The following is a 16,052-nucleotide window of genomic DNA, read 5'->3' on the forward strand; positions in this document are numbered from 1 at the left end:
ACTCCCTTCTCCATTAATGCCATCTGTATCCCTACTATCAACCCTCAGGACTTTAGTTCACTTTCATGAGTATTTCTTCCTTGCAACTGAAAGGCCTAATTAACAAAAAAAAACCAGACTATTCATAATCTATAAACCATACTGGGTGTACATTACAAATTACCCAATAAGGGTAATAGATTACAGACCTTTTCTTCTAAAATTCCAGAAGCTGGGCACTGATTCTGTAGCCTTCCCAACTCTACCACCAGTGGTTGGGTATCCTGCCTGTTAACCCAATTCCTTGGGTAACCCAGAACTACATCTTTCAGTGATATAAATCTCTAACATGCAGCCTGAAACATCCTATGCCAATTGGCTTTTCCCCATGACCCCCACTGATCATTTGCTCCATGCCTGAATTTTAAGATTCTTTAGAAATTCTAAAACATCTTTAACATCCAGGCATGTACTTCATAAGGTTCAGGAAATTATTTGCAAAATGTTACATAAATGCTGAATGCAAACATTTTAAGGAAAAATTTTCCATAACTTTCAAAAGGTTCTCAGAAGGATTCATGACCCTGTAAAAAGTTTATGAGTGACTGCCATATATTCTATATTGTTTTCAGACTTTGTTTTCATTAGGGTAAAGCTAACACCTTTAACAAATAGTGTCAGCCAATAGGAGATTATTTATTGTTCATGTAAAAATATGGGGCAAGTAAATAGGTGGCCAGAAAAGTCTTTTTTAATGACATCATCCAAAGATACAAACGGATGGAAGCTTTGCCATCTTCAGGATATGTCTTCCAAAGTTTTCCCGTAAGTTATCTCTATTCCAATCAGTCATAATGAGAATAAGGAGGAGTTCATATGAAAGATTATAAACCAAGACTGTTAGTGGTGCATATTATTTCCATACCACAGTCTAGAACGCAGTCATATGCCATGTGGGTTTTGAGGGACACCTAATTCCTAACCTAGCTTAAGTAAGTCTATTTGTGCTTTCCCTTAACTTTTAAACTTTTTTTAAAAAAATATTTTATTTATTTATTTATTTTTGTCTGCTATGGGCCTTTGCTGCTGCGCACGGGCTTTCTCCAGTTGCGGCATGTGGTGGCTACTCTTCGTTGGTGTGCGCAGGCTTCTCATTGTAGTGTCTTCTCTTGTTGTGGAGCACAGGCTCTAGGTACGCAGGCTTCAGTAGTTGTGGCACACAGGCTCAGTAGTTATGGCTCGCGGGCTCTAGAACACAGGCTCAGTAGTTGTGGCGCATGGGCTTAGTCGCTCCATGGCACACGGGATCTTCCTGGACCAGGGCTTGAACCCGTGTCCCCTGCACTGGCAGGTGGATTCTTAACTACTGCGCCACCATGGAAGCCCTCCCTTAACTTTTACATTTTGATGATTTACCTAGTTTAATATCTTCTAAATGGAATCAATTCACTGTATCCTCTACAATAAAAGATCTCTTGACCTTGGATAATGTTTCCTTGTTCAGACTGTCAAATTATGTTGACATGCTTCAATTCTGAATCTAGTCACTCCTCAATCTCCCCTCACAGTCACATGAGACTCCTGTAAAAGATGTATTAGCACCTCATTTGGGGTAACTAGTTCTACTTAACTCAAACTCTGGTTAATATGCATTTTAGGCCTGTAAAACAATATTTACAGCCTTACTAAATTTGAATTGTAGATATTCCTAAATAAGGTATTAATGATTAGGTAATTATGAAGACAAGACATGCCTCATCTTCACACATGACTCACTGGTATTTCATATAGAGAACAATAATGCATTCTCACCCTTCTTTACCCTACTCAAGAAAGTACGCAACAACCCTTTCACCCAAACAACATCCATATTCATTAGCTGCTCAGAGTGTGAGCACATACGATAAGACTTGAAGGCAATCTCACCACAGAAGTCAGAAAACGGAATTAAAGAGAAAAAAACTAATGAGTATGGGGTTCAAAAAACGTTTCTCTTTAATGTGCATCAAGCAGTTTTGTGTAATGCAAGTAACTGCAGGAATCTGCTATTTAGCAGTGATGGGTCATGCACAAACTGGGCTTCTCCTGATCCCCTGATGGGCTAGCAGCATGTGCTCAGTACCAGTCATCTGCCAACATGTGAAGGATGCTAACAGATTTCCCTATAATGAGCTCAGCGGACAGGAGTGCTAGTTAAAGGAGAAGGTCAAAGATTCATGTTTGTTTAGTTTCATCCAGCATGTCCCTGTCTTCCTCGGATGTGCAGAAGTTAGCTTTATCTTGCTTGCTACTGCTTCATGCTAAATTAGCCAACCTGTCAAATGGGATCAAGGTAAAAAGGTTGCAGCAGCTAAAAAATTACAAAAAGTAGATAGAATAATATACAGAAAACTGTATCATCTACATACATTAGCACAAGTCCTCATTTTTCAGTCTTTAATGAAGTTAGGATGAGCCTTAAAGATATAGTACTCTGAGAAAGTGAACATTATATTAAAAATAAAATATTCCCCAAAGGCATAACTCTAGTGTCCAGCCTAAAAGCACATCATGCCCTTAAGTGCATCATTATTTTTCACCAGTAAATAAATGTGAGGTGAGCTCACGAACACGTCCAAAGTGGCAACATTTTTGTTGAACTGAAAGATAGCTCAGCCAAGATTCAAAAATGAAAAGACACAATAAGTAAAAATCTGAATGAATATATCATGTCAGGTTCAGTTCTGTTAAGGCTTCGTCTAACACATTCTTATTCCAATTATTAATGACCTACCTCAAATAACCTTTCTCAGCAGCCCTGCCCCCATCACTGCATGTACCAAAAAAAATAAATAAATAAAACTTTCTAAAAATGTCACTGCAGAGTTCCCCTCTCCTGATATTCCTCCATTTTGCTCCTATATTATATACGGCTTCTCCTATAACAGTCAGAGTCTCAGCAGACACACACTAGTACTCAAATGACACAAGAGACCTAACAATACATTTGCAAAGATGTGGGAAAGGTTAATGAAACCAGAAATAGATGATGAGGATGCAAAGATTAGTCACAGTGAGGCATCACTAGCACCCAAAGGTACAGAATAGCAAGGAGGGCAGAGAACTTTACTGTAACATTGAGAGCTTGCGATGGAAAGGGGTCGTCCTACAAGAACTATAGTTATGGAGGAAACACGCATCACCAGAAAGCACAGTCCAGATATGGAGGGAGTAGAAAAGAAAAGCCCTGACTTCTCTCTTTCCACTTTCCAATCTTCTACTGGTGACTCACTTCGGCCAAGCCCAACTATGAGACAGAAGGCAAGATGACTCAGAGCCCAGGGAGAACCTCTGAGTGAGGAAGTAGGGCAGACAGGGAAGGGAGTGGGTGAATTTAGGGAGGAGAGTAGCAAACGGAATAACCACATGGCAGATCTTCTTTGTGGGATTCCCTGAGATCAAACTGTGTTTTCTTTTCATTGGATGCTCAGTATTTAGCAGCATCTAGTGCACAGTATTTGCTCAACAACCACTGAACAAATAACCAGCTGAGCTTGACATGATAAAGATTTTTATGTCAATGCTAATTATGTTACTCCACTATATCACTGTGACCCAGGCTAACTTGTTCAACTTCTAGGTCCATCTGTCAGAAAAGATGGACCACTCATGAGACCTTGAGCCTTAGGCTCATGCCATCTTACAGCCTAGCCCTGAGCTGATCTACATTCTCTTCAAGGCAGCTCCCTGATTTTTAATGTTAAAGTATCCAACAGCTCTTACAAACAAGGCCAGGCTACCTTCATATAATTCTCAGCCTTCTGTATGATGCCTGCGATAGAGAGAATAGAATATCTGTGATTCATCATCATTCACTGAAAACTATTCTCTAAACAACAACTGATATTGCTTACATAATATAGAATCAATCATCACTTCTCTCACCCTAAAAAAGGAATCCTTACTGTACAGTTACTCCATAACTATGTGATAGGTAAGGTGACACAAAACTCTCTTTCATCTCTTCCCTCTTTCTTCAATGGTGTCATGATTCTTGTAATTGAATCAATTGTCTTTTGGAGGCTGAACCACATACTGGTTCAATTTTTCAAATTGTGAGCCATTAGCAGATAGTGAAATCAATTGGGTTGACCATGACTAGCATTCTTTAACGAGAAAGTATAGGATAGGACAAAAATGAATAGAACAAAAGAGACAAAACAGAATGTACTGCAGATAATAAGGTAGCCGTGGTCATTATGAACTATGTGTTTGTGTGTATACATGTATTTTGTATGATAAAAAGATGTTCGAAAGCCAGTGTACTATATGAATGTTCTTTTTAAAAGTATCAATAGCACAAAAGGGTCATTTCTGACGCATCCTTCTAAAATGGAAGGCTCAATAACATATCTTGTTTGTATCCTCTTTTTAGATATTCACATTCAGTATATACACAATTCTTTGATTAATAAGAATGAAAAGGAGCTCTTCCTTATAATTAACCTAAACCTTCCTGCTGCAGATGAACACTGTTCTTATGGTACCACCATCAGTGTATAAGGATTTGCCATATAATTCCCTTTTATGTTGAAGACAGTTTTTAAGTCTTCAGTTTTGTGGCCTTATTCTCTTTAAACGTTAGGATAAGTTTTGTTTCCTACCTCACTTTTGTGTTCTGCTTTCTTCTCCCTCAACTACATTCCTGCTAAGCAAGATAGAAAGAAATAGAAATAATTTCTCATAGACTAGGGAAGAGGACTTTGTCACAAAGAGGAGGCTAACCTTCCTGCCCAAAGTCCATCTTTCCTTCCCTAGAAGATTGTGATCTCAAGATCACTGGTTGCAACCACTGGTAATGTAGAGATTTATATGTAGAAATTTATATGCTAAAAAAAATAAAAGCATTAAAATTTATATTTGTGTTTCTAGATAAATGGGCAATTTACTCAGTTTTCTAAACTATGAAGTTGAATATCATAATACCTCACAGTTAATTAATTAATATGAATTGCTAAGTATCATATCTAGCTCAGAATAGGTACTAACAAATAAATGGTATCAATCACTGACAGAATCCTCGGTACATTTAGATTTGAAATACCTTCTGTACTAATACCTGGGGTCTAACTCATTTTAAGTCATTATCTTCATATTAAATCAGAGGCGTAGATTTGATAATCATCTTGTAAAAATTATCTCTCTGATCATAACTTCTACTTTTCCTTAAGCCAAGGATTCACCCTGGGGTCCCTGAGTATGGGGGCTATGAGAAGGTACCTCTCTGATCTGCAGCCACAGGGAGTATAATGGACTTATAGCCCCAGCTGCTACCCTGTGACATCCATTATTTTCTCACTGAAGATAAATTAGAGTGATCGATCAAGATGGCAAAATAGGAAGACTTGGACCTCACCTCCCCCCACAAACACACGAAAAATACATCTACATGTGGACATTTTTCACTGAAAACGAATTGGCAACTGGCAGAAGGACTCCTGTACAACCAAGACTGTAAGAAATATCCACACAGAATCAGGTAGGGAGGGAAGAGAAGCAATCAGGTCAGAACCTGTGCCCCTAGGAGGGGACTCAGAGGAAAAAGGAGATAACACAGGTGGAGATCTGCCCTGGGGAGTGAACGGTTCAGGCCACATATTGGGTGCCCTAGTTCTGGGTTCTGACCAAGGGAAGAGGAGCCCCCTTGGCTGGTTGGAGGGCCAGTGGGACCAACAGGAAAACTGAAAAGCCTTGACTTCACGTGTGAGGAGCACACATGCACTGGCTTGCTCCCAAAGCAGGGCAGAGAGGGCAGATTGAAAGCGGCTTGAGAGGCTGCCTGGTTTCCCACTACTGTCTCAGTGCATGCCCCAGCCTGAGCCGGTGAACATTCCAGCCCTGCTTACATCACATTGCAGCTCCACAGTGGAGCTAGGGCTGCCACAAGCAAGGAAAATGCTTGGCTGTGAAACAAACAGGCAGCCAAGACCCAAAGTGGTGTCTGAGTGGGATGGGGACAGCCACTTCTGGCACTTACACAGGCAGCACATTGGAAATGGTCCCGATCTCTGTCAGCAACCGGACCACCACAGCCCATACCCCAACACACACTGAGAGCCTGCACAGGCCCTGTCTGCCCAGCAGCTTGACTCAACATCAGGGTGGGGGTGGCAGAAACGGAGGGGAGTGATAGCTGTGAGGGACAAAGGATACTCTGGCCCAAAGCTGAGTTTAAGTGGGACAGGGGCAGCCATTACTGGTGCTGACACAGACAGCTCATCAGAAGCAGCCCAGACCTCTGTCTGGGGCTGGCCTGCCACAGCCCATGCCCCATCACAAGCAGACAGCCTGCACGGACCCCTCTTGTTCCAGCACTATTCCCCTCTGGCGCAAGGGTGTTGATGCAGAGAGAGGGGAGAACACACACTTAAAAGGAACAGAGCCAGCTCAGACCCAATCCTCTGGGCTTATGCTCCAGGAACTGGAGATACTACACCATCTCCAATGGGGTGGCAAGAGCCACTGAGCAGAGGGGAAACCCTGCCTTACACTTGGCTCCAGCCCTAGCCCCTCCATCTCCAGCCCCACCTTCTACCAAGGTGGTAGCGGACAGCACACCCTGGGGAAAGAAGGGACTTGTGTTCACATCAAATCCAGCTCTCCTGCCAAAGTGACTGAGTACACAAAGACTGTATAGGGATGCTCCCACATAAGGAGAAACCTTCAGGATGACAATAGGTAACTGTTTCACCTAAATTTAAAGAGACAGAGAAATTAAGTAAAATGAGAAGACAGAGGAACTGGACTCAACTGAAAGAGCAAGAGAAAACCACTGGAAAAAAATAAAATGTAACAGAAATAGACAATTTACCAGATACATAATTTGAAGCAAAAGTAATAACAACTCTAAATGAATTAGGAAAAAGAATAGATGAACAAAGTGAGAATTTTAATAAGAAACTAGTAAACATTTTTTTATAAGTCAGAACTGAAGAATACAATAATTGAAATGAAAGACACACTAAAAAGAATGAATAGCAGAATAAGTGATACAGAAGAACGCATAAATGATCTGGAAGACAGAATAATGGAAATCACCCAAAGAGAACAGCAAAAAGGAAAACAAATATAAAAATATGAGAACAGTTTAAGAGACCTCTCAGGTAACATTAAGCATACCAACATTTGCATGATACGTGTCCCAGAAGGAGAACAGAAAGAGAAAATGGTCAAAAATGTATTTGATGAAATAATGGCTGAAAATGTCCCAAACCTAAAGAAAGAAAGAAATACCTAAGTACAGGAAGCACAGAAGGGAGTGGCATAATATATTCAAAGAGCTGAAAGGAGAAAATACGCAAACTAGGATACTCTACCCAATACAATTTTAGAATTGCAAAATGTGTTAGGTTGCCTTTTCATTTTGTTGATACTTTACTTTGCTGTACAGAAGATTTTTAGTTTGGTGTAGCCCCTGTAACAGTATCATTAGCTATAACCACCACACTGTACATTAGGTCCCCAGAACTTGTTTATCTGGAAGTTTGTACCCTTTGACCAATATTGATGATTTATATTTTAAATCATCTTCTTAGAGTCTTTGATCTTCCCTTTTGAATAAAACAGGTAATTTTTCCTCTCTTCCCATCCACTCTACTTAAGCAGAGTTTGGGCTCTTGTGATTGTTTGTAAACCCAACCAATATCTAGCTCCTTTAGATTCTGTGATCAAAGTCCTGAGATTCCATGTTAATCTCTTTTATCTACAAACAGACGCTTGTCATTTTGTCTCCAATTGCTGTGAGATCTTTACTATAGGTGGTATTACACTTTCCATCAGGCCTGGTTTGGGGCTCCCATCTCCCAGATTTAATCACACTACTACAGTTGGGTTAACCTGACACAATTGTTTCTTTCTTTAAAATGCGTTCTGTCTCATTTCCTAGGGAAAGTGCCTTTTAGTTTCCAACTATGCTTCTAACTTTGATGTAAGGCCTTGACTCCCGGTAAATGGTTAAAAAGCTATTTCAATCCCTTAGGTCAAATGAATATACGCATATAGTTTCTGGAGGTGTTCTTCCTGCAAGTTAGTCTCCACTAACCCCTAGCTCTAAAATATACAGTGTGTAGAGAAAACAAATAGAAATCATCTTTCAGTTCAAGAAAGTAGCCTCAACAACAAGTACGAAACTCTCATTTTGATAGCTATGTTAAGCCCACTTACTTCTCCCACCTGGCCCCCACACTGTGATATGACAAGGGAAAAGCAGTTTTATAGATCCATGGTTGTAAGTTTATTTTCTTAAAATAAATACAACAGAGTAGTGAGTTATTACCAGCAAATGCCCGAAGGATGAGAAGATCAGTAGAGAAAAAAAGTGACACGCTTATTATTCACAATGATGAACTCAAATGTGACAACAACAGTAAATCCAGTTTCTACCTTTGCTGAAAGAAAAGGACTCCCAGAAGTAACAACTACCAAATGATCATGCTCCAGAAAGGTTGATGACTTAGGCTTACTTTCCTATTAGGATGTAACACAAACATTTATGAAAGACTGATTTACTGCCTTTGTGATGAAAGATTGATTTATTTCCTGCCCCACTAAAACATTAAGTGGGGCAGCAAACATAAGATAGCTAACATTACTTCACACACTGCAGTTACTCATATAATATTAGATTATCTTTCCTTATTTTTTCCCTTTCTTCTGTCTACTCTTTCTGAAATAAATTCAAGGTCATAAACCCCATAAGGGTAGGGACCTTGTCTGACTTAGTTCATCGATGTGTCTCCAATGCAAAGGTTCATACATTTATTTGTTAAGGAAATTGGACCAGTCATCTTTATTGAGTGTCTGCTCTTTGGCCTTGTGCTAAGCCTGGATGTGGTGACAACCATAACAAATTCTTGATTATAAAGAGTATACAACATAGTGGTAGAAATAGAGATATACAAGTGTAGCAAGGCAATATAACTATCGTAATAGAGGGAAAGTATAGTACCCAAAAAAACTGAGATTTTGCTGTTGACATAAGAAGATATTGAATCCAGAAATCCCTATGAAATATGAAAAAATTTCACTTGAACTTAAAGACCAGTATAAAACATTAACTGCTTTGTTATTCTTGTTGAACATCTGTGTATGAGGGACAAAAAGAGAGGTAAAAATCATTCTGATTATCGTGTTTTCTTATCTGAGAGTAGAAGTATTTTTTGAACATCAGTCCAAAGAATATCAAGGCCAAAAAACTAAAATGAGAAGAGTCACAGAAAAGAGAAAGACAGGGACAAAAAGGGATGCAGAGAAACTGAGTAGCTCAGTGTGAAATGCTGGCTTAAGTGGACAAGAGCAGGGATCTTCATGCTTTAAGTGCTCATTACCAGATGACAAGGGATATTGGCTTGTCTTGGATCAATAAATGAAATAAAAATCATTGAATAAGTGATGTTAAAAAGGATCATAATGATATTTCACACCAAATTTCAGCTTTTGCAAAAAAAGAAAAAAATTGGAGAGGACATTGTGCCTTGTATCAGTCTTCAATAACCTGCATATATTAGTCTCTCAATAAATGGTTGTTACATGAATGAATACAAGTAGATGAAACATGATAAAAGAGACAATTAATGTGAGGTTACAGCTTTCCCACCTAAACTGAAGGATGATAACACAGAGTCATAAGATAAACATGGATGTTGAAAAAATACAGGCCTTAGTTTGAAACTTGAATTCACCTTTTATTACAAGTGTAACCTTGGAAAATTTCTTTCAAGCTTTTGAGACTGTTTTCTTTCTTTTTTTTTTTTTTTTTTTTTGCGGTACTCGGGCCTCTCACTGTTGTGGCCTCTCCCATTGCGGAGCACAGGCTCCGGACATGCAGGCTCAGCGGCCATGGCTCACAGGCCCAGCCGCTCCACGGCATGTGGGATCTTCCCGGACCAGGGCATGAACCCGTGTCCCCTGCATCGGCAGGCAGACTCTCAACCACTGTGCCACCAGGGAAGCCCCGACTCAGTTTTCTTATCTGCAAAATATGGATGGTAGAGTAACTAACTCATCGGATTAAGTGAAATAATATATAAAGCCTTTGTAAGTGTTTTACACATATTCATTAAATATTGAATATTTTTTCATGCTATAATTTTCAATTTATTTTAGCTGCCTCAAAACCTCCAATTAGGAAATAAAAGTTTGAAGGAACAAGTAAGAAAGTGAGAGCACCTGGAATATGATTTGGAAATAATCTAAAATGAGATGAAAAGACTTTTTCATATAGTAATGAAGAGTACGGGGCAGGAATTAAAGGTAACATGCTCCCCTGCAATTTTTTTTTCATAGATTTATTTATTTTTATTTATTTATTTTTGGCTATGTTGGGTCTTTGTTGCTCCGCGCGGCCTTTCTCTAGTTGCGGCGAGCGGGGGTTACTCTTCGTTGCAGTGCATGGGCTTCTCATTGCGGTGGTTTCTCTTGTTGCGGAGCACAGGCTCTAGGCACGCGAGCTCCAGTAGTTGTGGCTTGCGGGCTCTAGAGTGCAGGCTCAGTAGTTGTGGTGCACGGGCTTAGTTGCTCCACGGCATGTGGGATCTTCCCAGACCAGGGCTTGAACCTGTGTCCCCTGCATTGGCAGGCAGATTCTTTTTATTTTTTTAACAATGGAAGACACTTTATTTAATTTATTCTTTTAAAATCATCTCTCAACATTTCAACTCTTGGTAGAAATCAAATGCAAAACATCTGCTTTTTAAAATTAGCGTGTATTTATCTCAGTCACAGCAACCTCATACAATAAGATACACAACGAGGAGGAGCATGGTCACAGCATCTCCTATTCCAGTCCACGAACACAGTATTTCCGTGATGATACACACACTGGCCTTTCTCTTCCAGGACAAGTTAGTTATTCCTACTTTTGTCTGCTGTGTAAGTTACGTGGCATCACGGTTGGTTAAAAGTGTTAGTGTAGTGCTAGAGCAGTCTGGAAATGGAAAACTAGAAAACTCAGGACTGGGACAGGCACGGCCACTTCTGAAACGTGAAAAGGAAGAACATCAGAGATGAATGCCCCAGAATGGGTGGGTCTTAGTAATAAAGTTGGTTGAAATTCAGCTTTATATACACATTGAATATCTACACGTGATCTACTAGATATATAGAAAAAGAGCCATAGAAGATTTTGAAAACCTTAAAATCACGCAACTGAGTTGGAAGAACATCAGCAAATTCACAGTGGCCTCAGGATTCCGCCAGATTTAAATTTGCTCAAGAGCTGAATACCTCCTTCTATCAGAAAACCCACTGCATGTAAATTCCTACAACGTTCTGTACATCACAAACACTATGGCTAAAATATACCGTTAGTTCACAAGGAAGCAGTTTTATTTTCAAATTCTTGCCCCACTCCTGCTCTGCACCCCAAAAGGAAATCCGGGGTCAGCAATTCACATGAGGAGTTTAAGAGGCCTTTGGGTTTAGAAGCACTGAGGCTCGGCTAAGAATCTCAGGACACATCTGTCTGATGGGCGCATGCCAGCTCCTGCCCACTTTTAGCGCAAAAAGGTCACAAATGTTGTAGAGGAATCCTGGGAAACAGGTGAAGGAAGAGAAGAGGACTGAGATAGAGGAGTGGTGGGAATCCCAAACGATTTTCCTTCTGAATTGAGACTCAAGAAGTTTGGAGTGCAAGGTTCACACTCAGCAAGCGGCAAAGACCAGGCCGGAGATCCACAGGGTGAGGTTCCTGAATTGTCACTAGGTTGTCACAGTCTGCAGGCGCACAGACCTCTCGGCCCGGACTAACCCCCTAAGTGCACACTGGAGGTAGGTGTTAGAAATGTATTGTAGGGAAGACATTGGCCCTCCACCAACTCAGGGGACATAGTCTCTGTTCCTCCTCTGCCCCTGCAATCTCCACTCTACCCTCGGGCTGTGGCGAGTGGAGGATACAAGGTGGAAGGGCATGAGCCCCTCCCCTGGAAGACTAAAGAACCCGGGGCATTTTTATAAATAGCTACATCGTTAATGTTTAAACCACTTTGAAACATACAGCAAGTTGAATATTTATTTAAAAATAAATCTCAAAAATATCTATTTACAGTAAAGTAAGAGAGGCATGTGAAAACAACAGAAAGGGGGGAGAAGTCAGTCCCAGTGTGGAAGGTCCACTCTTCAGAGCGCTAGAGCCAACTTCACAAACCCCAAGGCTGAACTGAGCTGTGGAGGCAACAGGATGACATTAAGCGAATCCTGGACTCGGGTCACCTTCGATTCGTGGAGAGGCAGTGAAGTTGGGTGGGGGGGCTGCCGCCGGGGATCCTCGTGTTTGGGAAATTGTGGTGGAGGGTTGAGCCAGTGGATGAGGCCCAGTGTGGCAGGAGGGCTCATTTCACAAGCCAACAGGTCTCTAGCTCACCACATCAGGTGGGCGTTTGGAGGGGACCTGGAGGGCCCTTCCCAGTCCAAGTTGGCTTTGCCGTGGAAGCAGTCGGCATGGCAAGAGTCCCAGAGATAGAGATCCTCTTTGAGAGACAAAAACAAAAGAACGGAACAGGGAGTGATTAGCAAAAATGAATCTGAATGCAAGTGCCACCCGTCTCTCTTGCCAGGCGGCAAAGCAGCCATCAGCTGACATATCTGAGTCGATACGGGAACTCCCACGTGGGACAGCAGGCCACAGGATCCCCCCCCCACAACCACATGGTCAAGTGCAGGCCTCTGCTTCTGGGATCAACGCCTTAACATTTCTTCCCCATGAAACCAGAAAGGTCAGTGGTGTAGCCCTTGTAGCAGGGAGGTGCAAGGTCGAGTCTATCTGTACACGAGATGGGAGAACTGGGCGGACTTGTAGTTCAGCTGGTTGTTGGGCATGAACTTGTGCAGCTCGCTCTTTTTGCAGCAGGGGTCGTAATGGTAGGTGCTGAGGCAGGCGTCGCAGGAGGCTTTCGAACACTGCGTGCAGGTGTTGGCGGCCCCCGGGCGGTCACAGAAGCCACAGAGGGAGGCGGCTGCAGGGGAGGGCTTGGATTTCGAGTGGAGGTGCAGCGGCTGGTCGAGGCCCTGCGTCTGGCCTGCATACTTCTCCCGCAGAGATGACCCATAGGCCAGGCTGTCGTGGGCGGAGGCCTTGCTGGGGAAGCCGCCGGGCTTGGAGGCCGGGGAGCAGGTGAGCAGCCTGTCGCAGCGCTGGCAGAGGGAGGAGCTGCAGGACAGACCGCAGTTTTGGCACTTGGAGAGGGCGGACTCTTCGGCGGGGGGGCGAGCGCTTCTGGTAGATGGGGTAGGCGTCATTTCTGACCAGCCAGCCATCTGGCCGCAGGGCATCCTGCCTCCGGTACGTGGCCCTGGGCTCCGAGTCTGTGTACAGATCCACATTCTCCTGAGCGGAGAAGTACGTGCCACGCAGCAAGCCAAGGCCATTGTTGGGGGAGGGGGATGGCAGGTCATCCGGGCTGCCGTGGGGGGAGCTGGACATGGTCAGGAGCGAGAGGAACGGGCGGTTGATCTTGTCCTTGAGGTCGTCCCCCAAGTCTGCTGCCACAGGCTCCTTCCGCAAGCTCAACGAGGTCTTCAGGGGCGGCTTCCGGCTCTCCCAGTAATTGTCATAGGTGTCCACCGACCTTGAGGGCTTGGTCACACGGGGCTTGTAGTAGTCCTTGGCTGCCCGCTCGCTGGCCGACTTCTGGAGCACCACGCGGGCCATGGAGGTTGTCAGGTGCTCCCGGCCCTCGGCCCGCCGCCACAGGGCATCTGAGCAGCCTCGCACGTCCTCCGCGCTGCTCTTGCGCTCGCTCACCACGTCCAGCTCAGAGTAGCCTTTGTCCTTGACTTGGGAGTGGATTTCCAGCATCTGTTCACACTCCACCTTGGCCAGAAAGAGTTCAAAGGAGACCATCTTCACTTGGAGGGTCTCTACCAGCTCTTTGAGCTTGTACGCAGTCCCCAACTTGAGCACATAGCCCATGTAATTCAGGATGGCTCGGATGTCCTCTTCCAGTAATGTGGACTTGACGTAATAAACAAAGGGGCCCGTGTAGGTCTTGATGCTTCTGAATTCCTTCTTCCACGGGTAGAGGAAAAGGTTGACACCCACTGTTTCGAGCACACTGAAGGCACAGTGCAGAGCCCGCAGACTGGAGGAGCTCAGTGAGCGCAGAGAGCTCTCCACCACCTCATAGAACTGGATCAGCCGGAATCGATAGAAGGGATCCACCTTGTGCAGGCTGAGCAGGGTCGAGGCTGCCACCCGCAGGGACTCATCACTGCCAGGCTGCTGCTTGCTGGGGGTGGTGTCCACTTTGCCTTCATGAAACTGCATGTACTTCCAGAATAAGTCATCCTTATATTTTGCATCCATTGAAGTGGGCTTCCCCATCCGATCCGATCCAAGGACGGGGCTACCTTATTTCCTCCATGGCTTCTGAGACAGAGGCAGGGACATTGCTAAAAGCATTGATATGTCGCCTGCCTGGACCAGCAGAGTGCTCCCTGCACTGCCGCCGAGGACGCCCCGGCCGAGGGGAGCAAGAAGGAGCCACAGCCGCCACCGAAACCAGGCCCGGCTGGGCTCTCGCAGCTCTGGCCGGCTGCAGGGAACAGACACCAGTAGCCCGGGGCCGCGGCGACCCGGAAACACCCAACCAGGAAGTGATGTCTCTCGGAGTCGGGTCCAAAGGGAGGCCCAGCCGCGGCTACGCCCTGGGCTGGCCTCTGGCGGCGGAGGAAGAAGCGGAAGGCAGAAGAGTGAGCAGAGAGGCCATGGAGTCCCGCTTTGGGGCCTAAAGGCCCACTCGCAGGCAGATTCTCAACCACTGTGCCACCAGGGAAGCCCTGCTTCCCTGCAATTTGATGGAATTCACTTTACATTATGTAGATGCCAACTGAAGCACCTTAATCAAATCATCCCAAAGTGGCTTGACTTTTGTGTCATCCAAACTGGTCTTCAGGGGCCCTTCTAACCAAATAAACTAAGCCAAAAGCTACTTCTGTCTTTTTTTTTTCCAGGACTCACAAAGATACAGTCAACACACAGTCAGCAATTAATTGATTGTGGCCTTTGGGAAGTCACATGGCTTGATGTTCAGAATCCCCAGCTGCTTCTCAAGGTCAAGCATGCCTTACTTAAATGAGATATTTATTCTTGAGGACACGCTGCCAGTCCTAAAATTTTCTTGAGGACCTAAGGAGAGCATTTCACTTGAGGACATTTTCATTGGGGGAACTTTATGGTTGCCTGTGTACTCTGTCAAAAAAAAAAAAATCACCTGAAGGTGGTCTTAATTTACCTTATTACTGAAAGGAAAATGTGCTGAGATAAAACTACTGCAGGATAAGTAGGCTTTTAGGCACCTTCTAGTATGTAATATTGAAAAATAATATGTTTTTCTGAAGGGACTGGTAAGAACATGTGGAGAGGAAGTTTTATTCAGGAATTCCACATTTTAAAAAAGCACAGTTTTCTTCTCAGAGAAGAGTCCCTTGATAAATACTATACTTCAATAGTAGCAATTTCTGAGTTTCTATAAACGTTATCATATCTATATGTTTACATCTATCATTTTAATAATATTTACATGCTGCTTTTAATTGTACTTTATTCCACTTTTTCTCTTAATAAAATTTCAAATCCATTGAGTACATATGGATTGATTCTTAGAGTTCATACGACAAAGATTTATTAAGCACCTACTATATACAGGAAGTACCTATATTATTCTAGAAGACAGCAGGATATAATAATAGAAAGTATTTACTTTAAAGGCCAGTGACCTTGAATTTAAACTCAGCTTTTACAGTTACAGTCTTATGACCTGTGGCCATCTGACTTCAGTTCTCCGAGTCTCAGTTTCCTCATATGTATAACAGTACTAATGAAGCCTTATGGACAAAACTGCTTGGAGAGTTCAATAAAATAATTTTCAGAGACCAAACATTTCCTAATATATAATACATATGCAATAAATGTAAGCCCCTCCCCAAGCCTTATATGTCAGGTGCTGGAAAGCTACATGATATATGTGTCATACACACGGGGCAGGGATAACTATGACATTTATAACTCAAATCTGTGCTAACATACTAATCATTCTAAA

At 43.1% G+C, this 16,052-nt stretch overlaps 1 protein-coding gene across 1 annotated transcript; it reads right to left on the reverse strand.

The window, feature by feature from the left end:
- Positions 1 to 12,771: 12,771 nt before the first annotated feature.
- LOC309957251 (spermatogenesis-associated protein 2-like) lies at positions 12,772 to 14,335 on the reverse strand (the record flags this gene model as incomplete). Its single annotated transcript, XM_082832403.1, is given in 2 exon segments — positions 12,772 to 13,218; positions 13,220 to 14,335. Coding segments are annotated over 2 exon segments (1,563 nt in total).
- Positions 14,336 to 16,052: the final 1,717 nt, after the last annotated feature.

Source organism: Leucopleurus acutus (assembly GCF_964270905.1).
Source record: "Leucopleurus acutus genome assembly, chromosome: 1".
In the NCBI taxonomy this organism is placed as follows: domain Eukaryota; kingdom Metazoa; phylum Chordata; class Mammalia; order Artiodactyla; family Delphinidae; genus Leucopleurus; species Leucopleurus acutus.